This window comes from Elgaria multicarinata, chromosome 1 (assembly GCF_023053635.1).
Source record: "Elgaria multicarinata webbii isolate HBS135686 ecotype San Diego chromosome 1, rElgMul1.1.pri, whole genome shotgun sequence".
Lineage (NCBI taxonomy): Eukaryota > Metazoa > Chordata > Lepidosauria > Squamata > Anguidae > Elgaria > Elgaria multicarinata.
In genome coordinates this window covers 183,383,188-183,406,157 of record NC_086171.1, presented here as the reverse complement: position 1 = coordinate 183,406,157, position 22,970 = coordinate 183,383,188, and the positions used below count along the sequence as shown (strand labels likewise).

General features: G+C 41.2%; 1 protein-coding gene and 1 long non-coding RNA gene across 2 annotated transcripts in view; both read left to right on the top strand.

Moving 5' to 3' along the window:
* The window catches only part of LOC134411508 (uncharacterized), a 128,404-nt gene that overhangs the window by 5,128 nt on the left and 100,306 nt on the right, over window positions 1–22,970 (top strand). The gene's annotated exons all lie outside the window — the stretch shown is intronic.
* Window positions 1,531–19,533, top strand: EIF2S2 (eukaryotic translation initiation factor 2 subunit beta). The gene is made up of 9 exons (XM_063145133.1): window positions 1,531–1,684; window positions 5,563–5,743; window positions 6,708–6,811; window positions 8,627–8,759; window positions 10,595–10,695; window positions 12,047–12,195; window positions 15,596–15,652; window positions 16,647–16,732; window positions 19,076–19,533. The coding sequence occupies exons 1-9, from the start codon at window positions 1,670–1,672 to the stop codon at window positions 19,249–19,251; spliced, it is 1,002 nt and encodes a 333-aa protein (XP_063001203.1). The 5' UTR covers window positions 1,531–1,669; the 3' UTR covers window positions 19,252–19,533.

Genomic DNA, 22,970 nt, shown 5'->3' with positions numbered 1-22,970 from the left:
GCGAATGAAATAGCTTCTCTTCCATCCTCATAACTGCCTGCTCAGATATCAAAACTTGCTGCATGTTTGAGTTGCATCTACAACTTGATCCATCATGAGATTAAACATTTTATGAAAAATTCTTAAGGTTGTTCTTGGTTTTCTTTTTACAAAAAGAAAAGTGATTTGGTCAGTTTATTCATACACCGTGCTTCAGAAGGAAGTGTCAGGCAAAAAAGGGACATATTTTCAACAGCACATAACAGTGGAGGAGTTTTAGCAGTGTGTAAGAATAATGATCCTTTATGACATATTTTATCTCTCCCAGGAGTTCAGGGCGTCTTATATGGTTCTCCGCTCCCGTATTTATTATTCACACAAACCTGTGAGATAGGTTAGACTGAGAGACAATGACTGGCGAAACGGGAGGTTCATGGATGAATGGGAATTTGAACTCAGGTCTCCTTAGACTTTTATCTAACAGTCTAGTCACTACACCATGCTGGTTCCAGGAGTATTCAAGCCCACAAAAGTGCTCCTATTTTTAATCTGTGAAATGCTGGCAGATATGAAAGGGTATTCTCTATTGCCTGACTTCCGTTTGTTACTTTTGCTCATTCCGATGTGTCTCTCCCAGAAACGCTACGTCCAGTCAATTCACCGGGTAAAATCCAACATAACTCCTAATTAGAGTAGTCTCATTGAAACGAGTGGGATTTAGTTCGTGTCCATCGGATCCAGCCAGGAGAGGAAGCCTACAAAGCAAGGGGCCAATCAGCAGCTGCTGTTGTCCTGCCTTGGAGGTTTGCCTAGTCTGCGGAACCTTCCAACTGCCTCCTAGCAGACTCAGGCTCCCAGCACAGAACCATCTCACCCCCAGCTGCAACATCTTTGGGACTGGGAGCTTAAGAGGCAGGCTCCTTTGGGGGCGGGTCCGCCATCAGCGGGGTCACCACCAAGGCGAGGGCCTGTACCCCTTGTTTGTTTGTTTTGTTTTTCCCCTATTGACTTATAATTTTGTTGTGAATTTTAAACTTTTTTTTTAAACATTTCTTTTCCTATGTTTTAAAACGTATGTTTTAAACTTTGTAATACCGCCTTGAGGTCCATTATTGGGCAAAAGGCGGGATACAAATAAATATAATAATAATAATAATAATTAGTTAGTCATGACTCACTTAACTCCCATTCATTTCAATGGGTCTACTCCAAGTAGGACTTTCCCAGGTCTTCCGCCATGTGCTTTTCCTCTCCATCCAAACCCACGGATCATCCCACCGGCTGCCACACACGCATCCTTCTCCCCATCACAAATCACTCGGCCCGGCCTGTGCGAGATGCCCCGGCTGGCCCGCCGTTCACACACGCCCTACCCAGCCTCCCTATGACGTCATTCCTTCAGCCCCAACGCAACACGTGTTGTAGTCCGGAGCCACCGATGGCTGCTGCGCTTGCGTCGTCGCTGGACTACAATTCCCGAGGGGCCCTAGGGCGAGAGTACAGCGCATGCGTTCATCCGGGGTAGCGGGACTTCCTCCTGCTGCTGATGCAAGAGCTGAGCGCGGCGGCGAGGCAAGGAGAGCGAGCGCGCCGGAGTGACCGACCGACTTGGCGAGCGGTGTTTGGGCCACGCACCCCGGAGTCTGGCCCTTCTGCGCTTCTGTCTTGAGGGCCGGGAAGAGCCGCAGCCATGTCGGGGGACGAGGTGAGGGCACAGGCGCGCCGAGGCCTAAGGTGGAGCGAGGCCGGGGCTTGGGCTGTGGCCGCCGCCGCCATGTGAGGAGCCGGGCCTCAGGCCTGCCCGCGCCCAGCTCAGAGGCCGGCGGGGCTGGCCTGCTTGCGTTCCGCCTTGGGCTCCCGGTCTAAGCGCAGGCTGCCCCGTCCTCTCCCTCGCCAGAGTCGTTCTTTAGGGAGCGGCGCTTCTTTTGGGTCCTTTAATGGGTAGCAGGAGGCTGCCTCTTCGTCCCCCACTTGCTCCCTGCTCCTCTGGTCCTGCGAAAGAAGGGAGAGGCTGGAGCCCCTTGTCACGTAACGGGGTACCAAACCCGAGACTACTGCAGTGTGTGCCCTTAATATAGAGCTACGGGGGTGGCGTGTCACTTTTTAAAAGCTCTAAACAGGTCAGGTGTGAATGCGACAAACGTGGCTGAAAACACGTGTAATGTGCTTTGGAGAGCCAGGTTTGAATTGGGTGTGTGTGTGTGTGTGTTTCTAATTAAGTGTACTCTTGATGATAGGTCTGCGTTTGTCACTGCATAATGTGTCTATCAAGATGCCTTTTTTGTTTCGTTAATCCTGGCTTCCATCCTCATGTGGATGGCTTCTACTTGTACAAGATGTTCCCTTTGTGGATGCACTCTTGGTGTACAATGCAAACGTCCCAAAACGTGTAATGGGGGAAGTTGTGCTTTCATTGCATTTGTAAGAGTTAGCAGAAAACTCTCTTTGTACTTATAACATGATTTACTTAAACTTAAGTTCTAACCAAGGGAAGCTGGCTGTCTTGAACCAATTTTAGGTAGTCAAGATCTTGTGTGGACTCATGTGAATTATGGACAGTTTGCTTCTGTTTTGGTTTGATTGATAGAATGACTCAGTTGTAGCAATTCTTGCTAGGCTAAAGGTTCTACCTTTAAAGGGGGGGCTAAAATAATTTTAAATAAAAATAAATAGAATTACTTTTGTAGCAGTAGCACTACAAAACTTGTGACCCACAGAAATTTAAAAGTTTATCCCTTAAAAAACATGCGAGCACAAAATATGGATAACTAATGTGCTTGTTTAAAATAAGTTGTCTAGGAATGCACAGGAATGAGAACACTAGCTTTCTAGACATCTAGATTTCTCTCTCTCCTTAATTTGGAATCACTAATAAGGTTATCACAGTTATAATGGCTAGGACAGCCTTCCCCAACATGGTGCTCTCTGAATGTTTTGGGCTACAATTTCCAGCATTCCTGACTGTCTGGGGCCATGGCATCTGGAGCTGATGGGAGTTGAAATCCAAAACATCTGGAGAGTACCAGGTTTATTTATTTATTTCATTTTTATACTGCCCAATAGCCAAAGCTGGATTAGAAATTTATAAGTACAGATAATTTCTAGTGTTCTAACACATGTGGCCTGCACCATCATGTCTGTGTAGCCCTGTGGTGCATGTATTAGCAACCCCTGACTCATAATATTACAGTTCCAAGAATATAGCCTCTTGTGGCTTTATTCTATTATTGTTTGCAAACACCTGTTAACATGTGCTGGATTATAGCATATTCCAAAACCTAAAAAGTGTATCCATAAGGTACTACGATGGCATTGCATGCAAAATCAACAAATAAAGAATTGTGTCTGGTTACTTAGTAACTTTTCTCCACCCAGAAGAATTGTCATTCTAGCTTGATGCAAGACAGTGCTATATCCCATAGTTTTTCTGAATACTTGAGGCACTAATCATTGCCACTGTTCTTATATTGTTAACTCCCTGGGGTAAATATTATTTAAAGAGATTAATAAATTGTCTATTAGGAGCAACCCTACCAAGGTGTTGTACAAAATTTGAAACAACAAAACAATAAGAACTGTACATGTGAGCCATATACTGTTGTAGGCTCTTCATAGGACCGTAGACTACTATTCCTCCAAAAGCCAGAGTTGTGTATGCCATTCCATTTAAAATATGTTGTATAGAATCAGAATAGCAGAGTTGGAAGGGGCCTACAAGGCCATTGAGTCCAACCCCCTGCTCAATGCAGGAATCCTATTGAACAGTAGAAAGCTATTGAACCCCATAGGGTAATATCTTTGTTTGGGCCATCCAAAATGTTGCAACAGAGGTTACCTGCATGCCTCTTTATGATAGATTTTTGATAGATCTTTAGGGAGATTACCTGTGCCTCGTGTGAAATAATCACATGCAGTCCTTTCTGCATGAGGCTTGCATGTTTTCCAGTAATGTTTTAACTAATCTGCAGTATCATGGCAGGTACTAAGAGAAAACACTGTTCCTGTTCTAAGGATTGCACTGCATGTCAGGGGAAGGAATCCAGAAGTATGTCTATGTACACCAACTGCTCAAGAACATGAGCAGGAGGCTTTTCCATAGGCAGCTAGTTGGCCACTGTATAAACAGAATGCTGGACTGGATGGATCCTTGATCTCATCCAGCATGGTTCTTAAATTTCGAATGGCATTTAGCTACCATTAGTTGATTAAGGGCACAGTCTTATGGGATGTGCTCTGGGTACTTGTAAACCTTTGAACTCAGAAGCATACATGTGTCCAGTGTAGAGCACAAGGCACCTTGTGCCTCACACTCTGCATTTTAGCTAGACGGATGGCTTCAGGGAGGGAGAGGGAAGGAGGATGAGGAATACTGGGGATACCTTGTAGCCCCATGTCCCCAGCCACCTCCTCTCTTTGCCCCTGGAATGCCTCTTTTTCTCCATGCTCTGTTTTGCGAGTGTGGAGAGGTAGCCAGAGTGGTTCTATCTGCACTGGCTACAAGGGGGAGGGGATGGGGAGTGCAGTGTCCTGGCTCCTAGCTCAAAGCCCTGTCTATGAGCTCAGAGCCAGGAAACCAAACAATCTTATGTTCTCCCAGATGCTGTCTAGGGGATCATAAGATTGCTCCCTAAGATGAACATGGGGAGAGAAGTAGTCTCAGTGTTGAGGTTTGTATATGACAGTGGAGACTGTCTTAGGATTTCAGTTCTCTGCCAAAAAGGATAGCATAAATATACATTGAACTAACTTTTCATGTTAAACCTGGCCAAAGATTTGGTTACCTTTTGCCTTTAAATATAAATTATATGCGTTTGTACTTTATGGGGTACTGTGCTCTCAGGAATCTTTAGCTGGTGCTTCTTTTCCTCCTCACAAGTCCTGTTTAACCAGGTGGCATGATGAGACTCCCTTGTGTTACTAATCTCTAGTGCAAAACTGTAATTAAATTGTCAATGTATTATTTGGGCTAAAAGAAAAATGCATTACCACATACTTTATATTATCTGCTTTTCAGAACCCTTTGAACATACGTGTGTTTAAAAAAATATCTTCTGGCAAAATGCTGACATAAAGCATGTTCAAAATTAAATCCCATTCAGTTCAGTGGGACTGATTTTCATAGTTAGTGCATAAAATTGCAGGCGTGGTCCCCCAAATTCAATATTGCAGCTGTTGAAGTTACTGATTTAAAAAAATATATCTGTCAATCTCTAGGTTGAAAGTATGTTCCTTTTCAAATTAATAATTATATGTGCAAGACTTACTGCCTGAAAACAGAACTTGCAGGTGGCAAGGAACCCTTTCTGCTGCAACTTCCCTTGAATGTCAAATGAAGTTAGATTTTTTTAAAATTCCTGTGAAATCAACCTTGGGATTGTGGAATCTGTAGAGCATTTCTATTCTTAGGCTCCTTTCCCCATTTTATCTATATTAGCCTAACTTACTGTGTAGGTTCAGAAAGCAAGCTTAATTTGAACAGAATATTGGTTGTCTAATATGTGCAGTAGATTGCCTTAAGGTTGGAGAAGTGTCTTATAGAAATTGTTGTCAAGTTGCTGAAAGAAAATACTTTTTTTCTTGCAGATGATTTTTGATCCTACAATGAGCAAGAAGAAGAAGAAGAAAAAGAAGCCTTTTATGCTTGATGAAGAAGGAGGTGATGCACAAACAGAAGAAACGCAGTTATCAGAAACAAAAGAAGTGGAGCCAGAACCAACCGAAGACAAAGATATAGAAGCTGATGAAGAGGACAGTAGGAGAAAAGGTGAAAACATAATCTGTTGGAAAAGGTTGACTTCTCAGATGAAAGGCGTGGCATTTACTTCATGCTTTTGAAGCTATTCAAGAAAGCGCATGTGTTAAGCAGTGTAGTGGTAGATTTTGGGGAAGCCTGGATTCAAACTCTGCTCAGCCTTGAAGCTTGTTGGGTGGCTTTGGGCAAGTCACTCTCTTGCTCATCCTAACCCTCCAAGCAGAGTTGTAGTGACCATCAAATTGGATAACCATGTGTTTGCTGCCATCACTTCCTTGTAAATATCATAAAGAAAACATTTATTTAGGCACCAGTCCTGTGCAGAATTAGACACACTGAAAATCAGTGGGTTTAAGCAGACTTAATTGTTCATAGTTTTGCAGCCTTAATGGCCTTATTTGCTACATCAAGTTAGGATATTGAATAGGACTGGTAAATGGTTTTCCTTGCATTGGCCCATTTGTATGTTCTAACAGTCTGAACATTCTGCTGTAAGCATTTTACTTTTGTAGGATTGCTTAGGATTTGGCTCTTAGTGTGTATTCTCTTTATTTCATGAAGAAACGGGTTGGGCTACTTACATTATTTTCCCTTTATAACCTGGCTTTAAAAGAAAGTAAACGTACATGTTAATTTTCTGTCTTCTGTTATGAATATTAAAGCAATGGGGAAATGTGATTATAAACCTCAATTTCCTGTAGTAGGTTATGTCTGAAACAATGTAAGATCTTAGATTTAAACTAGGAAGCAGTTCTGATTCTCAGTTGGCATACTTTGACTACTAGTAAGCTGCCAGATGTGCAGAAGTCAGTGTAGATCAACATTTTGCACACAACTGAAGTAGTGCTGAATATTGTCAGCTTGCTTAAATTGTATTGATAAATGCATTTCAATGCCGCAGGTGTCTTCCTTCCATACTTGTAACATAATTGCTAACATTCAGACTGTTTTGTAATATATTGCCTTTGATTTTCAGATGCATCAAATGACTTAGATGACTTAACCTTTTTCAATCAAAAGAAAAAGAAGAAGAAAACAAAAAAGATATTTGATATAGATGAAGCAGAAGAAGGTATAAAGGTAAGTTGAAATAAGGTTAAAGGACATGTTTGTATTTTTGAATCTTGTCAGTTTTTTTTTTTTGTGGGGAGTGGATGTGGGAAATACCAATTTCAATATTTGTCAGATGCTCCATGGTGAATTCTGAGGTTAAAACAGGAAGAAACTAGCATTTCAATCTTCCTGTCTTTTGTCAACTATAAAAGAGGGTCAGTATTAAATAGTGTATAATTGCGATATGGCCCAGCTTTGGCGACTTATGTGCTCAACTAGTTGATCAATTAAATTTACATTTTCTCACTGTCAAAACCCCTGTCTTTCTTTCTTTGTCTTTATTGTAGAAGTTTAAGAATGTACAACTTAATAAAATAAAAGCTCCCTTTCATTGCTGCACGGAAATGCCATCTTTGATATATTCTTTCATTTACTATTATAGTAACAAAGAACCAAAAGAGCTTTCCAGAAGCTCTTAACATGCCCTTTACCCTCCGCACCAATGACTAAACTTGGAGGTGCATGGAACAAATGCCCATTTATACTCGTAAGAGGGCTCTTGCTTCATGTTTCATATCATGAAATGTTTCACATTGATTGCTATTGATGGGGGAAATGTTCATGTCATCCCCCATCATATTTCATATCTTGTCATATATAATCTGATATTTGGTGGTATGCAGTGTTTTCAAGATGTCCTTCCATGAGCTTCCCTTTCCTGTTTGCAGTGGAAGCTTTTGATTGCCTCATTGTGGCTGTACTGGAGGAGGAGAGGAGAGTGTATAATCTCAGAGGAAGCTCGGCTTGTTCTTACAACACTAAACCTTAGTTCAGCATTCCCTCAGAAACAGCCCAATGAGTGGTATTCAATATCTCCACTCTAGCTGAATGCAGTGACGGTATCTTAAGACGCTTTTATAAAACAGCTTTACTGGTGCCCTCCAGGTCTGTTGGGCTACAACTCCCATCATCTCCACCCATTTGGAAGGCACCAAGTTGGGGAAGGTTGTTCTACAGTATATATTAAGACTTGCTTACCCAATTTAAAAAACAAACAGTTGCTGGTATAAATGTCCTAGTACAGATTTATGGATGTCAGGTATTTACTTTGAGACGGGCAAATCTGCTTTTGTTTCTTGATTACTATCATTTTCAACATGTGAGGTTATTACTTATTTTTTAAAACGTAAATAATAAGTATACTTTGGATTTTTTTTCCTGTTGCCATTGCCTTGAGGTGTGCTGTCTGTTGTGTGTCATCTGGTTAACCCATAATATGAACATATCTGACTAGTTGATGCATGATGTCTTAGTGTCTAAAAGCTATATCAGCCTTCTCCAACCTGGTGCCCTCCAGATGTGTTGGACTTCAGCTCCCATCTTCCTTTAGGTAGGACGAGAATGAGTAAGATGGGACTTTTAACGCACCTGGAGGACACCAGGTTGGAAAAAGCTGGACTATATAGACTCAAACTGTCACACACTTGTACAATTACCCATCCTGAGAATTCTGTTGAATGGTTGGAAATAAAGCACTCTGATATGAGTACTTTTAACAAATAAGGCACTGTTGGTGTTGCTTATTTAAATGTACTTACAGGAAGTAATGTGTGTGTCAATGCACTAGTAAGTCCCACTGAATTTAGTGGGATTTACTTTCAAGTTAATAGGACTGCAGCATTAGATACTTAACATTTTAGTTCTAGAATTTCTAGATAAGGGTGTTTCAGTTTTCATGATCTACGTACTGTTGCATATTTTAGAACCGCTGAATAATATATTTTTACTGCTGCTTATTTATATCAATGGGTGCTTTCATGTCCCAACATATTTTTTTTAAAGGACCTGAAAATTGAGAGTGATGTGCAGGAGGTAGTAGAACCAGAAGATGACCTTGATATCATGCTTGGAAAGAAGAAGAAAAAGAAGAATGTTAAGTTTCCAGATGGCGATGAAGTATTGGATAAAGATGAAGGTAATTTTGAATTACTTTGTTTTTTGCTATGGATGATTTTTTAAAAAGTTTGAGCAAAATATCATAATTGAATCTTATAACAAGTGTAGGGTAGAAGGAAAACACTTTTTTAGACTTGTATCTGAGTGCTCCCACAGCAGCTTCAGTTTTCTCATTCCATTTTGCATCTAGTTATGTAACCACTTTTTGACCTTAACATCTCTTTGCTGTTGTGAACCAAAGTCTTACAACTTTCTCTCTCTTCCCATTCCCAGTGGGGTGCTGTGAGGGAAGTGGGGAGAGTTGTAGATAGAGATGTCAAAGAAATCTGTTTTGGTGGTAGATTTCAACAAGTTTTCCTAGGTTCGGCTCCCAGACTTCAGTCCAGCTCCTGCTACAGGACCCGACTTGGTCTGTAGTGAGTTCATGGATTTTTCTGGGCATTTTGCAATTTTTCCCCACAGTTTCTTCAACTTGCATAAATTTCTGAGGCATTTGTGCCAATTGCAGAACCTGTGGGAGAAATGTGCAAAAAAAGTTCCTGGAATTCTGCAAAAAACATGCAGCTCAACTTGCAAACGCAAAATGAGTTGTATATGGTACAGAACTTCCATCAAGTTGGAAAGGACTGGATTTCCCAGCAATGGACATCCCTTGTTGTAGGGCAACATCCTCTGTCTTAGAGCTCTGTCTAACCTCTTGGCTGATGGGAAGAGAAATAAGTTGAGAGGAAGGCTGCAGCTGTTAAAGCATTTCTGTTAATGTAATCACTGACAATTGGTAGTACGCATAAAATAAGGAAATTCAGTTAACTGAGAAGTTGTTTGAATTGTCAATTAAACAGTGGAAAAACATTTATCCCAAGCCTAGATCAAAGGTAACTGTAAACCTAAACCAGGGATTTAATTGTCACGACTTTTTCAGGAAATCCTTGGAGTCTTTTGGTGTGTGTTGAGAATTGTTCTTGGGATCTCTAGCCTCCTCCGAGCTAAAATTGTCATGGATGACAACTGTGTGTCTCACCCACCCCTGCATTCTGTTTTAAGCCTAAACAGATCTGCCTTTATGATGCAGTTGTGGTCTAAGAGGTTTCATGTGACTTAAAGGAGGTATAAATCAAGTTTTCTACTCAACTGGCATCTTACACAGTATACAAGTGGTGGCACTGTATCATCTTCTGGATGCTATATCCAGGATCCAAAGGAAGTGAGTTGGAGTGGTATTTCCCCCCCACAGAGTGTTATATTTTTTGGTTAAACATTTTCCATTTCTAAAAACACATTGCTTCATGAAGCTAATTAGCCATGCAGCAACCAATACAGTACCATTCCAACTGGTCAGTTTCAAAGTTGTAATTAACTTATTTCAAGTGCTTATCACTAGGAAGCACACATGGTCCCACACACATGTTCCAGTTATTGTAAACAACTGGGTAAATTAAAACCAAAAGTATACATAATCCAAACATGTTGTATCTGATTCTTATTGATTGATGGCATCAGAATTTTCTGATCCACTTTTTCTGGAAAACCCACATTGTTCAAAGAGGCTTCATCATATGTGCAAAGCACTTCCATGGAGAAGGTGCTCCATTTCCCCTTCTGGCTTCAACACTTCACAGCATTTTGAAAGCTACTTTGTATTAACCCCTCACTTTTTAGGAACCACTTTTCGAGGAGCACAAGGGGTACCATAGGAAAGACTCGCTGAAAAGTCCCAGTGCACTTTTGAGTGGTTTCCGCTGTACTATTAGTTTGAGAGTTTTATTTGCACCCCATATTTTTAAAAGAAAATTATACTTTTGTCATGCACAATGGAAGATGATTGGAATCTCAAGTATATATCTTGTTTTGCAGCATTAGAAGATGAAGACAACAAAAAAGATGATGGAATCTCTTTTAGCTCTCAGTCAGGACCTGCGTGGGCAGGCTCAGAGAGGGACTACACGTATGATGAAGTAAGTAGTTTCTATACCTCTTGACTAGTTCTGATGTGTTGTCTTTTATTTATAGCTTATTTGGGCTGGGACTGGGGATACATTCATAAATATAGTGAGTCTAGAATTACCTTAAATCTGTACAATGCCTGGAACATTGAGCTGAAGATGCATGAACAAAGGTAAATGTAGTCTTTTATGTAGAGGTTAATCATGAGGTTATGAGTTGTGCATTCACATAGACTTTAACAGGAGTCCATAATATTGTCTTCCCCTTGGAAGATCATGTTCAATGTAGTTTTGTGGGCTATTCTAGATTAGCTCTTTCCAATTCTTGCAGTGCAAGTAGCCCTACTTCCTTTTAGAGTCACTTTGGAAGTTCATATAAAATGTTCAGGTATAAGGTTCTCTGCAAAGCAGATTGCATGTCCTTTTTTCTTTACTTCAGCACAACTCTGTATGATTAGTATAGGAATGAAGAGTGTAGAGGACTAGATATGGTGTTAAACTAAAGCAACAACATTCATGTGAACAGGACCTTCTATTAGGGATGAGATAGAAAGAGGAGGAGAAAGTTCTGTTAGATACTATGCAAGAGCCAGTCCCTAATTGTGTTGTTATAGTTTCACTTGCTTTGTCAATGTTTAATAATGTAAAATGGAAAGTGATGTTGTATTGCAATCTCTGGTCCTAAAATGCATGGTGAGACTTACTAAAGAGGCAGTAGCCAAGGGGAAATGGTGATATATTATCCATGAAACCTCATGTCTCTGTTCTTGTCTTTCAGTTTTCAGCCAGTTGGCAGAGCACACACCATCTTAAGTCACTGATTGTTTAATGACACTTTGGGGTGTAGGTGGCCACTACAGATCACTTGATGTTTGGCCCTTTTTCTCCCCTGCTGTGCCTTTCCTAGGTTCCAGCGCTAGAGGGAGTGATGAGTGGCTCCAGATAAGTTGGTCTTAGTGAAGATTTGATCAGGGTTTTTCCCTCAGGGAAGCTCAAATTAGTTTATATTTTCTATCGGCCCTATATTCAGTATATGGATGGGATTGCGATCATGGCTACTGGCCCCCAACCTGCAACTGTCCGCCAGCTCTATCTCTGACCTCTACATACTGGATGGAAAGTGGGAGTGAACACTCCATGTACACAGCCCTGATGTAATCCCACTCCTGTCTGCCTTAGATGGACTGGAGCAGAAGCAAAACACAATTTTAATATGCTGACTTGTCTTGGGATCACTGGAGAAGTCTTGCTTTCCTGATAACAATCCCTTCCCCTTGCTACTAATTAAGAAGTATAGAAATGCAAGAGTTGAGAGATGGTTCATGATTGATGTTTATGAATATTCTTTACTGTGTGTTTCCAGTTGCTGAATCGTGTATTTAACATCATGCGGGAAAAAAATCCTGATATGGTAGCTGGTGAAAAAAGAAAATTTGTCATGAAACCTCCTCAAGTTGTAAGAGTAGGAACCAAGAAAACATCATTTGTCAACTTCACAGATATCTGTAAACTGTAAGTCTGGCTATATTGCGATTTAAGGCAGGAAGGTTTAAAAAACCCTCTCTTTACCCATGGTCTATTCTAGGGTTATGTGAGGGTAGTTAACCATCGCATAATCAATGCTCACTGGGTTGGCACAATATGACAACCCCGGAATGGGGTTTGCATATTCATTGTGGCATTTGCGGACACCACAGCTCGTCATGGGTTAAATAGCCCATGAAGAGCCCCAGCATATTGTCTGAACTCTGGTCATTCAGTTGTAGGTGTAAAATATTGTAGTGGTTTATTCCAGCATAAATGGTTCACAAGGTAGTCAGTTGGGAACCTCTTTCCCATTTATGGTGAAGTGAGTGTGCTGTATCTACTCTTGTGGAATCCTGATTAATTTGTACAAGAAAAATTCCCAGTGAGGTTGGTCCCATAGTATCCTACACTTGAAAATTCTTTAGGAGCACCACAATGTAGCCACCAGAGAACTCTATTCCCTTTTGCCTGCCTGCTCCAAACCTGCTTAGAATGTAGCTTTGGGCCTTTGCACTGAACATCTAAAAGTTGGGAGTGGTCAGGGCAGTGTGTGGGGATGGTGTGCCTACTTCCTACACTGTTTGTGTCCTCCTGTGCTTGGCTGAAAATCTGAATAGGACTAATGACTGCTAGGGAATCCAACAAAGTACATCAAGGTAAATGCTGTTTGACATGCGTCTTAGGTCTGTGCAGATGTGTTAGAGTTAGGGATAAGTTGGGAGAAATGCTCTGTTCTCCCCTCCCACCCTTGCCCCGGCAAACATCTAAGTTCTGCTGGAGCAAATTAGCATAGTAGTACTGGCTGTCTGTGGCAGTCTTGCATTCAAAACATCTTCGTATTTTTGAATTTCGTCCAAGAGCTGCTAGCACTGCTGTGAGACTTTACTGAAAACACTGAAATACCTGGTATTACATCAGTTTGTCATCTTGGTTCATACTGCTCAAAGAGATTTAATCTGATTCTTTCATTGATCCTGTTGAGGTGATAGTCCTCTGTTGTGTTATAAACTTTCCTTCCTTAATTCTTTTTCCTTGATTTTGATGCCTTTGCCTCCTCAAATATCCTAAAGCTGAAACTTTTTTGTTCCAGCAGGCCTTTGGAGAATAATCTGGCCCGCCATCTATGATAATGTTTTATAATTTTGTTGTGTATTTTAAATGTTTATGGTTCCCCCCCCCCAATGTATGTTTTTATCTTTGTAAGGCCGCCTTGAGGCCCAGCATTGGGCAAAAGGCGGGAAACTAATAATAATAATAATAATAATAATAATAATAATAATAATAAGGCATGTGCTCCGCTCCGATTAGAAGCGCAGAAGCAGGAGCGAATTGGCCTGCTCCGCCTTGCCCAGAGGCGGAGTAGAAGCGGACCGCGGACCCCTAGAAGCAAGGCGAAGAGAAGCGTCCATTTTCGGAGCGCTCCAGTTTCCGCGTTCCGCTTCTATCGCCATCTTGAAACATTTCGCCCATAGGATTGCATTGCGGAAAAGAAAGGGGGATAACTGTGTTATTTTTGAAGCTATCTTTCTAAAAATTCTTGTGCTTGGAGAGTCGTGGATGGGGGTCATTTTGAGACTACTCTCTGCGTGGTGCGGGTCGCGCGCTAGAATTTTTTAAAAAACCGGCGGGAAAAATACCTTTTCCGAAGGGCTGAGGGGCAGAGTCAACTCCCGGTCATGATCACATGATCCCAAAGGGGATAGGCAAAACGGGTAACTTGGGATTCTGGGAACTTCTCTTTCTTAGTCTGAACGGACTTTTCCCAGTGTTTTTTAAAACAGTAGCCCCACCAAATGCACAAACACAACCTGAAATCATATACTAAGCCAATAATAAGAGATAGAAACACAGCACTGCTACCCACCCTAACTTTGGGGAACAACTGAAAAGATGTGGTGCAAGGGGATGAGCTCCCCTAGGGCATCCCATGTGGACGTGCCCCCACTCTCTCCTGTACTTGGAGGGCCATCAGAGCCTTCCAAAGAGAGTAACCCGGTGGAGCAATGCCTATCATGAGTTGAAGTGACACTTCCACTTTTCAGAGCTCTCGTGGTGGAGCAATGGCTTTCATGAGTTGAACTGACAGCCTTGCTTCTTAAAAGACTGGTTGACCAGTCAAATTGGCAGCTGCTGCTTCCCCCTCCCCCGGGCACGTCCCCCTATTGCTGGTAAAAGACAGATATAGCCTTTTTTTAAAAAGTTCTTCTTGTTTATTCAGCAACACCGCTGCTTTTAATTCCACCCCTCCTTTGTTTATTTATTTATTTATTCCATTTTATATGCATTACTGGCTTATCCTTGGCTCACTTCCTTATGCCCCCAGAAATGTCTGCTGCCTGCCTGCCTTCCCTCTCTCTTCCCCTGCCCGCCTCGCAGGGATGTTGTGTGTGTCTGGCTTTGACTCAGGGGAGAAGTCCTTCCTGCGCTCACTTGGAGTTTTGGAAGTTCCAAATCCATTTTTCACGTGTGGAAGAAGATTCATATAGGTTTATCTCTACTCCCCAATTCATGGCATGTTGGGATTTCCTTTGAAATGGCCCCATTGAGATGTCTGCAGGTTTAAGCCCCGCCAAAAATCAGGGGATGATGGGGACTGCCTTGAGTCTGGGCGTGCATCTGTATCTCTGGATAAGCTATCATGGTGGCGAGTTTGAGATTTCTAACGTGCAAATTGACGGAGCTATGGAAAGGGGTGTGAATGGGGTGCCCGATTTTCATAAATTCCCCAAAAATCAGGGGATGACGGGATTGCCTTGAGTCTTGACGTGCGTGTGTATACCTCCATGAGGTGTCATGGTGCCAAACTTGAGGTTTCTAACTTTCACAGAAAAAAAGTTGTATACTTTTTTAGCTTAATGCAAGCCTATGGGGGGGGGGGGGGGAACGGAGCTCCGATCCGGATCTGGAGCTCCGAGCGGGGGCAGAGCGAAGCGGGCCGATCCGCAAATCACGGATCTGGAAGTGAAGTGGAGTGGGGGGTCCGTGCACACCCATAATAATAATAATAATGCGGTCTGTCTAAACTGTCTTTGTTGCAGATATATTGGTGATAGGCAACTTCTTGTCCCCCAGATATTTTGGATGGCTAATGCCATAATCCCTGGACATTGATTGTGCTGACTGAGGCTTTTGGAAATTATAGTCCAAAACACCTGGAGGATACCAGGTTGTCTACCCCTGGTTTATATCATGGCTTCTGTACTCTCGGATTAAATACCTGGGAAATACTACATGCCAGTTCAGATGATGGTGAAGTGTATAAGAACCCTTAACATTGAATTGCTGCTTTGTGCAATTCTCTTCAGCTATCTGCCTATAGAAACATGCCTTAAATGTGTACATCTTGTGATGGTATCTAGGTAAATCCCAACTCCTTTATTTTTAGATTACATCGTCAACCAAAGCATCTCCTGGCTTTTTTGCTTGCAGAATTGGGAACAAGGTAAGCATCCTAACATTTTAAAAATGTTTATCCTTTCATGAATATATTGAGTCCATGGATTTCTGAATTCATCCTTTAGATGTGGTATCAAGAGTTATATGAACATTTTAAAAGCAAATTAATTCAGCAAATTGATGGTTTACAACCTTCTCAAACTTGGAAGACTTCGCTAGTTTGAAAACTGGTTTTTGTTAACTATTTTGAAATGAATTAATTCTCTTCTTGAACGAAAAACACTTAGTTGCTGCTTTTGCAAATTTAAATTTGGAATTAATGTATCTAATAAGGACTTATCCTATGTGAACAGGAGGAAAGTTAGAAGCTGTTGCCAGTGGGTACCACTTCCATTGCTACTGTTGCACGTTTCATGTGCTTGAATGGAGCATGTAGGAGATCTTGCTTTTTGGCTCAGTGGTATATTGCTTGCCCTTTAATCACTAAAGTAATTAAATTTGTCAAAGGAGAAAGAAATGTACTTTGTAGAATAACCAGTTCTTCCTGCTTGTTCAAGTATAAAGCTCTGTCACTTAAGAGATAATTCCAACAAAAAGCTTGAATCCAGCTTCCACTTGAACCCCCCTCCCCCAGTCATCAGCCCTTCACACTGACCAAACTTCTTCTCTGGCTCCCAACTTTCAGTAGAGACTTCTTGGGATGAATGAGTGGGTGCCTGTCTGAAGGCAAATGGGAAAGCCCCTTTCCCCACGTGGCAGTAACCTTGTACAACTTGGAATGCATATATATTATATTTTGTACTGCTGCAGACCTTCTGGTTCCCCTGAGCATATTGATAACTTAGATGGCCCTGTTTTGAGCCACTAAGCTGTTGGCACTCTTAAGTTGAGCCATAGAAGGGAAGTATTAAAGTTTCCAGTCCCAATACGGCAGTTGGTTGCACATGCTATCATCATTAGGGAAACCTGCAACTTCTCTGCATTATGTGTAAATTGTGTCTTACTCAGTTCTAAACCATGAAATTCTTCTTTCAAATCAGTGGTTCAATAGATGGTAACAACCAGCTTGTAATCAAAGGAAGATTCCAGCAAAAACAGATAGAAAATGTCTTGAGAAGATATATCAGTAAGTATATTGTACAGTTGCAGGAACATGTTACTCAACTTTCCAAAAAAGTGCTTATCCTTGCTTCTGCTTTGTTTAGTGTAGATTTCTTAGCCCTGTTAGCACTTAAACATGAGTAGTACAACTTGCTAGTTAGCTTACATGTGAATGTTCCAAAATCCTGTATTTAATCCAAATATTCTAACAGTCAAATTATAAATCATAAACACTTCAAAAGAGAACAAACCACAGCAGATGTAGCACTAAAATAATCCTCTAAAAGCCCTCTGAAATGTCATTGGGTAGGATCCAGCGGGGACCTATTGCTGGCAAAAAGCATTGCTGGTTCCCAGTATATGTGTGGCCGGCTACGGTGGTGGCAGTGTGCATGTGGCCCCTACCACTGGTGGCAGTGATGTAGCGCTTCTGGGGGCAAGGCCCAGATGACTGCAAATGCAAGTTTCTGGAAAGCATAATCTGCCCCTTCCAAACCTGCATTTCCCATTGTTTGAGGGCTTGCCTCTAGAAGCACTACGTCTCCACCACTGTGGCTGGCTATGCGTGCACCAGGAACTGGTAAGTCCCCATTGGGTCCTAGCCATTGTGTTTGCTGATTGCCAAAAGTCAAGTAGTGTTTGGAGTATGTGGGTACTCCAGAGGGCATTCCACAACTTCAAAGGCCATATTGTGCATACATCTGCTATGTCTCAGAAGCTGGTGGAGGAGCATGCAAATGGTTTGAGTAAGTACATATGGAAAGAGATGGTCCTTCAATATTTTTGTCACAGACTGAACAAAATATTCATCCTACATTTCATTGAATTGCATCCTACCTCTTTTTAGTTAAGGTATTTTGCAGAATATGCACACACACACACACACACACACACACTGTTGTCCTCTATGTGTTTTCTGCTGCAGAGTTTTGCTATCATATAGTAGAATAATCAGCTCAGTGGCACAGCACATGCATTGCATGTGTGAAGTCCCAGGTCCAGTGTCTGCCATCTTTAATTAAGAAGGCTGGGTAGCCTAGAAAAGTGTTTGGAAACTTCAGCTGGTTCAGAATGCTGCAGCTAGACAACTGACCAGGGCTAGTCACAGGGCACATGTGATTCTTGTTTCAACAGCTTCAGTGACTACTCGTTCATTTTGGGACATAATTCAAAGTATTGTTTATGACCTATGAAGCCCTGTCCAGTTTAGGACCAGGTTATTTGAAAGGCCTCAGTCTCCCATGCAAGCCTGCTGGGTATTAAAACTCTCAAGAAAGGCTCTTCTTTCTGTCCCGCTGCTATCAGAGGTATATTTTGGAATGCGAGCCAGAACCTCCTTGGTGGCTGCTCTCTGGCTCCAGAATTCCCAGCTATGGGAGGCCAGGCTAGCTCCATCTCTTGTGCTTTCACCAGCAAACTTCAGGCATGCTGCTGCCTTTTAAGCTGGCTTGTTTGCCGAGACAGGTTTTAACTGGTGGGTGCTATTTATTTTGCCTTTATTGACGAGGTTTTAATTGATTTGTTTTATGTTTTAATTATAATTCTGTATTTGATTGTTAGCTGCATTAAGCCTTTTTTTAAATGGAAGTGCAGGATATAAATTTAATAAGTGCAATAGCAGGTGGGGTAAGACCTCCGAGTCTGGAAAGTCACTGATAGCCAATCAGTCAGTATAAGACAGCTTTATGAATTTAAAGATTAGTGACACAAACAAAAGTGGTATAAAGGTTGAACTCCAGTTTCTGAACTGATATGCAGTTAGAGCAATTCAAAGTGTTTCATTTTCTTTAATAATTCAGAGTATGTTGACAATTCAGAGTATGCTGCATTGATAAAAGACTAAAAAATATTGGAATTGTAACTTACATATGTGCACAAAGCCAAGTCTCGGGTTTCCCTCATGCAAACTGCTTCTCAGACCTATCACTCAATTCACCCTGTGATACATAGGTACATGCGGTGAGTGGGCTGGCAGGTGTAACTTTTTGTGGTGTCCTAACTCCTTTGAACATTCCTACTTACTTATACATACTAGAAAACTGAATAAATAAGCTAGGATTCAATACCACTTACGAGGTAATTCATTTTGAAACGTATTTGTGGGGCAGGTAAAGAGGTACTTTATCATTAAAGTGCTGCTTTGACAAAATACTTGTTCGTTCCTGATAGCAGTGTTTTAAGAACAGGATTTGCATGCCTTGACCCAGAAACTAGTCCAGTCAGTTTGTTGCTGCCTTTGAAAATTATGCTGCCTGAACAATGAAATGCTAACTAATAATTCTGCTTGGTTGATTACATGAACTTTTTTGTTAATTCTCATAACTAAACTCTTGTTGCTAATATAGCATGTTTAATTGTTCCCCCCCAGAGGAATATGTCACCTGTCACACGTGTCGGTCGCCAGACACAATCTTGCAGAAGGACACCAGGTTATATTTTTTGCAGTGTGAGACCTGCCATTCGCGCTGCTCTGTCGCCAGCATCAAAACTGGTTTCCAGGCTGTCACGGGCAAGAGAGCGCAGCTCCGTGCCAAAGCTAACTAGTTGGTTGGTTGACACTGGATTTTTGCAAGTGATCTGGGCACAAATGGCTGGACAGGCTTACAACCTGAGTGGAGTTCCAATGTATTAAAACAAGATTGTAAAAGCTGCTTGGCTTTGGGTTGGTCTGTGAAAATTCTTGCAACCTGCAGATCCTCAAGCTGTTTGACATTTGCTAACTGAATATTTTACCAACTGTCAATTGTGATGAGAAAGGAGGTGCTTTTTAATCTGTTCATAGAATTCTGTAAAATGCAAGAGAAATTAAAGTTATTATAACAGTGACTCTTTCATTTGAATTTTTCTTTTCTGTTATTGCTATGGCAACAACAATACGGTGAATACATGCGGGCATATAATTGTTCCAAATCATCAGATGACTGGGCAATATGCAATGGGTTGCACCCGCTAACGTAAATTATGTCATGCTAGTGAAAACTATTATCCTGAGAAATAGGCACAAATGCTCTTGTTCTACCAGAGTATTTTTCAATTGTGCAATGTAACTCACGTTAGCGGTTGCTTCAGTTTGATACTCTCCTTTCTTCTTTAAAAAAAGAAATACTTTGTCTTGAATAAGTATATTGTATGAGTAAAGGGAAACAGTTAATGAATGAATTGGTATACATCATAAAAATATTCTGTCATAAGAATAGATTTCTGTTGAATGGCTCCATCCATATTTCCAATTACTTTTACCAACCCCACAGATATTTATGCTGACATCCAGAATTGATTAGGCTATCGATGATCATATTTCGGGACTCGTTTTCATCTGTGCATTGCAGTTATCCAAGACAGTTCATTAATAAAACACATCATTTGATCATTGGGTGAGGATGAATAGATATGAATAGATGCACATTATGACTGCACATCACTGCCTTATCTATTTAGAGGGTTCTGCAGTGCTATCTTTCAGTTCTGTATTGGGACACTTAAATCTTCGAATTAAATTCTAAGGTTGACCTAAGTAAGAGAATTTAAATGAAAGCATCCAGTTACAAGATAATTATAGAAGTTAGCATACCAATTAAAGCTTAGTCCTGGGTCTTTCCCCTCTTCTCCCCACTGGCCTCACTCCCCACTTTCTGGGAGATAAATGGTATAATTTCTTTCCTTCCTTGCTAGTGTGTAACAAAACTGGGCTCTGATTTTTATACACACACACACACACACACACACACACACACACACACCCCTCTGCCAAACAGCTTGGTCTTTTTAAAGCATTAATTTGCATCCACTTTGAGTTTGAACACTCTAAACACCATTAGAGTTCTTTGGGAATGTTAATCTGGTAGACATTGTTGTACTTGGACTTGCAAAAAGATTTTGACAAAGCCCCTCACCATAATCTCTTGAGTAAACTTACCAGTAATAGGCTAAAGGGTAAGATCCTTTTACAGATTGGTGACTGATTAAAGAAGAGGAAGAAGAGCAGGATTAAAAAACACTGTTTTCACAAAGGAGGGTTGTGATCTGGATTAATACCGGTGCTTTTTAACTTGTTCATAAATGACCTAAAATTAGTGGTGAACAGTGAGGTGATCAGTTTTTACTGATGACACCAAATTATTCAGGGTGGTAAAAACAAAACGGGATTGTGGAGAGCTCCCAAAGAATCTCCAAAGTAGGTGAATAGGAATTAAGATGGCAAATGTGTTTCATTGTAAGCAACTGAAGATTGTGGGAAAAGATTCTGCACATATACACTGAGCTGGCAGTGACTCACCAAGAAAGAGGGCTTGTGATTGTGCTCAATAGACCTGGCAGCTGTGGAAAAAATAGGATTGAAATAAATCTTCTGATGCCATAATGCCTTTCTACAGTTTGCAGTGTAGCCACACTGGGAATACTGTGTACCGGTCTGGTCACTGCCTTGTAGAACTTGGGCTGATCCAGTGAAGTTGAATGGTGGGAGACTGGGAAAGGCAAAAGGAAATGATGCTACATGGAGTGTATAGTTAGGCACTTATGTTCTGCTTGAGGGATTCCCAGAGCCATCTGGTTGGCCGCTGTGGGAAACAGGATGCTTCCCTAGAAAAGCCGTCAGTCTGATCCAGCAGGGCTGCTCTCATGTTCCTTTGTCTTCTGAGGTTTTTAAAGCTGTGCTAGCTCATAAATAAATCTTAAAGCATTTGGAACATTAATACAGATAGGGAAGAGTAGCTTTTCACTTTTTTAGTACTTCAGGGTTCACAACTTAAGAATGGGGAAGTTGGAGGGTAAAGCAGTGGAAACTACATGATAACATAAGAATTGTGCTGAATCAGACCAAAGGTCCTTCTAGTCCAGTCTTTTATTTACATAGTGATCAAGCTGCCTGTGGGAAACCCAAAAGTAGAACATAGTTGTGTGGCTGCATAGGGCTGGCATGTATGCATAGTACTAAAGTTAACCAAAGTAGCTCTATAGCTAGATTAAACAAAAGTTTGGGTTGACTGTACTTACTGTCTCATGTTTGACACTGGAAGATGTCTTTTTTTAAAAATAAAATGTATGTATACTAACATACTTCAGTTTTGCCAGCAAACCATTTTTATTCTCTCTCTAAAGTCTACTTGAGAAGAGTAAAACTGAAGACTTGGGTTCCTAAATGGTTCTTAGCATCTGAGCTGTAATTAATGTTGGATGTATCTTTTAAAATGAATAAAGCTGAGATCAGTGCCTCTTGTGTAACATTAATATGGCATTGTGGTTATCTTCACAGACACCCTTATGAATCCCATACAGTGTTCGTTAAACCTAAAGTAGCCATTAGGGGTGTGCGCTCCGCAAAAAAAATTGGGGGTTTGACCGACCTTTGATGGACCTCCGAAAGAGCAGTGTGGTTGGGTTGTTTAAAAACCATCGGAAACCTGCGGTTTGGTTAGAAGAACATTCGGAGCCCTGAATGGATCCGTAGGTATTCAAAGGTTTTCTAGGCGATGTGAGGGCTCATTTCATGTTGATGGCTGGCTGGCTGAACACACTTCCATATTGGGAAGATGCCGTGGGGTGAAGGGGGGGGGGAGTTTTGAAATTGACTTCTGTGGCAAATCAATAGCCACAGTCTCCTCTCTGTCTCCTCTCCAATCACAGTGCTTAGGGGGAGGGAATTGCAAATGATAAAACCCACTTTTCCCTGCCCTGGAACTCATTCACTTGCTTTCTCATGGAGCGAGAAAGAGTTCCAAGGTCCACTCCCCATATTCACTTAATCTTCCCTCAAGAAAGCAGAACTTTCAGAAACTAACCTTCTACAAAAATTGAAGTTCCCCCATTTGTGTTGACTTGGTACCATATATTTAAATTATGGGAGCTGTGTCTGAACTAGAATGAAGCTACAACCAAGTTTCTTCACTTCTTGAAAAACTGATGTTGGCTAAAAGGAAGGATTTAGGAAAAAATGTCTCACATTATGAAAATAATAAAACCATTCCATGTAAATGAGTTGTCTCAGGAAGTGGTAATGACTGGCAGGCATTGTAGATCCATACAGTCTCACAAGCCAATATTAGAATACGGAAAAGAATTGTGTGCCAAAGGCTGATCTGTGAACAGTATGGCTACAACTAGGCTGGGCGTAATGTCAAGAGAAGGAGTGGCGAGAGAAAAGTTTGCTTGTACTAGCATATCTCCTGTTTTGAAGACAGGACTCAAGTTCATATGCTTCGGGGGAAAAAAGGTATTATATTTTTGTTCTTGTCTGACCTCTCATAGCACCAACCCATTTCACC

What these genes read in the sequence shown, in the direction of transcription:
- EIF2S2 (XM_063145133.1), top strand. An exon ending in TTCACAGATATCTGTAAACT is followed by an intron (nt 12,196 to 15,595) that starts GTAAGTCTGGCT and finishes CTTTATTTTTAG; the next exon opens with ATTACATCGTCAACCAAAGC. An exon ending in TGTCTTGAGAAGATATATCA is followed by an intron (nt 16,733 to 19,075) that starts GTAAGTATATTG and finishes GTTCCCCCCCAG; the next exon opens with AGGAATATGTCACCTGTCAC.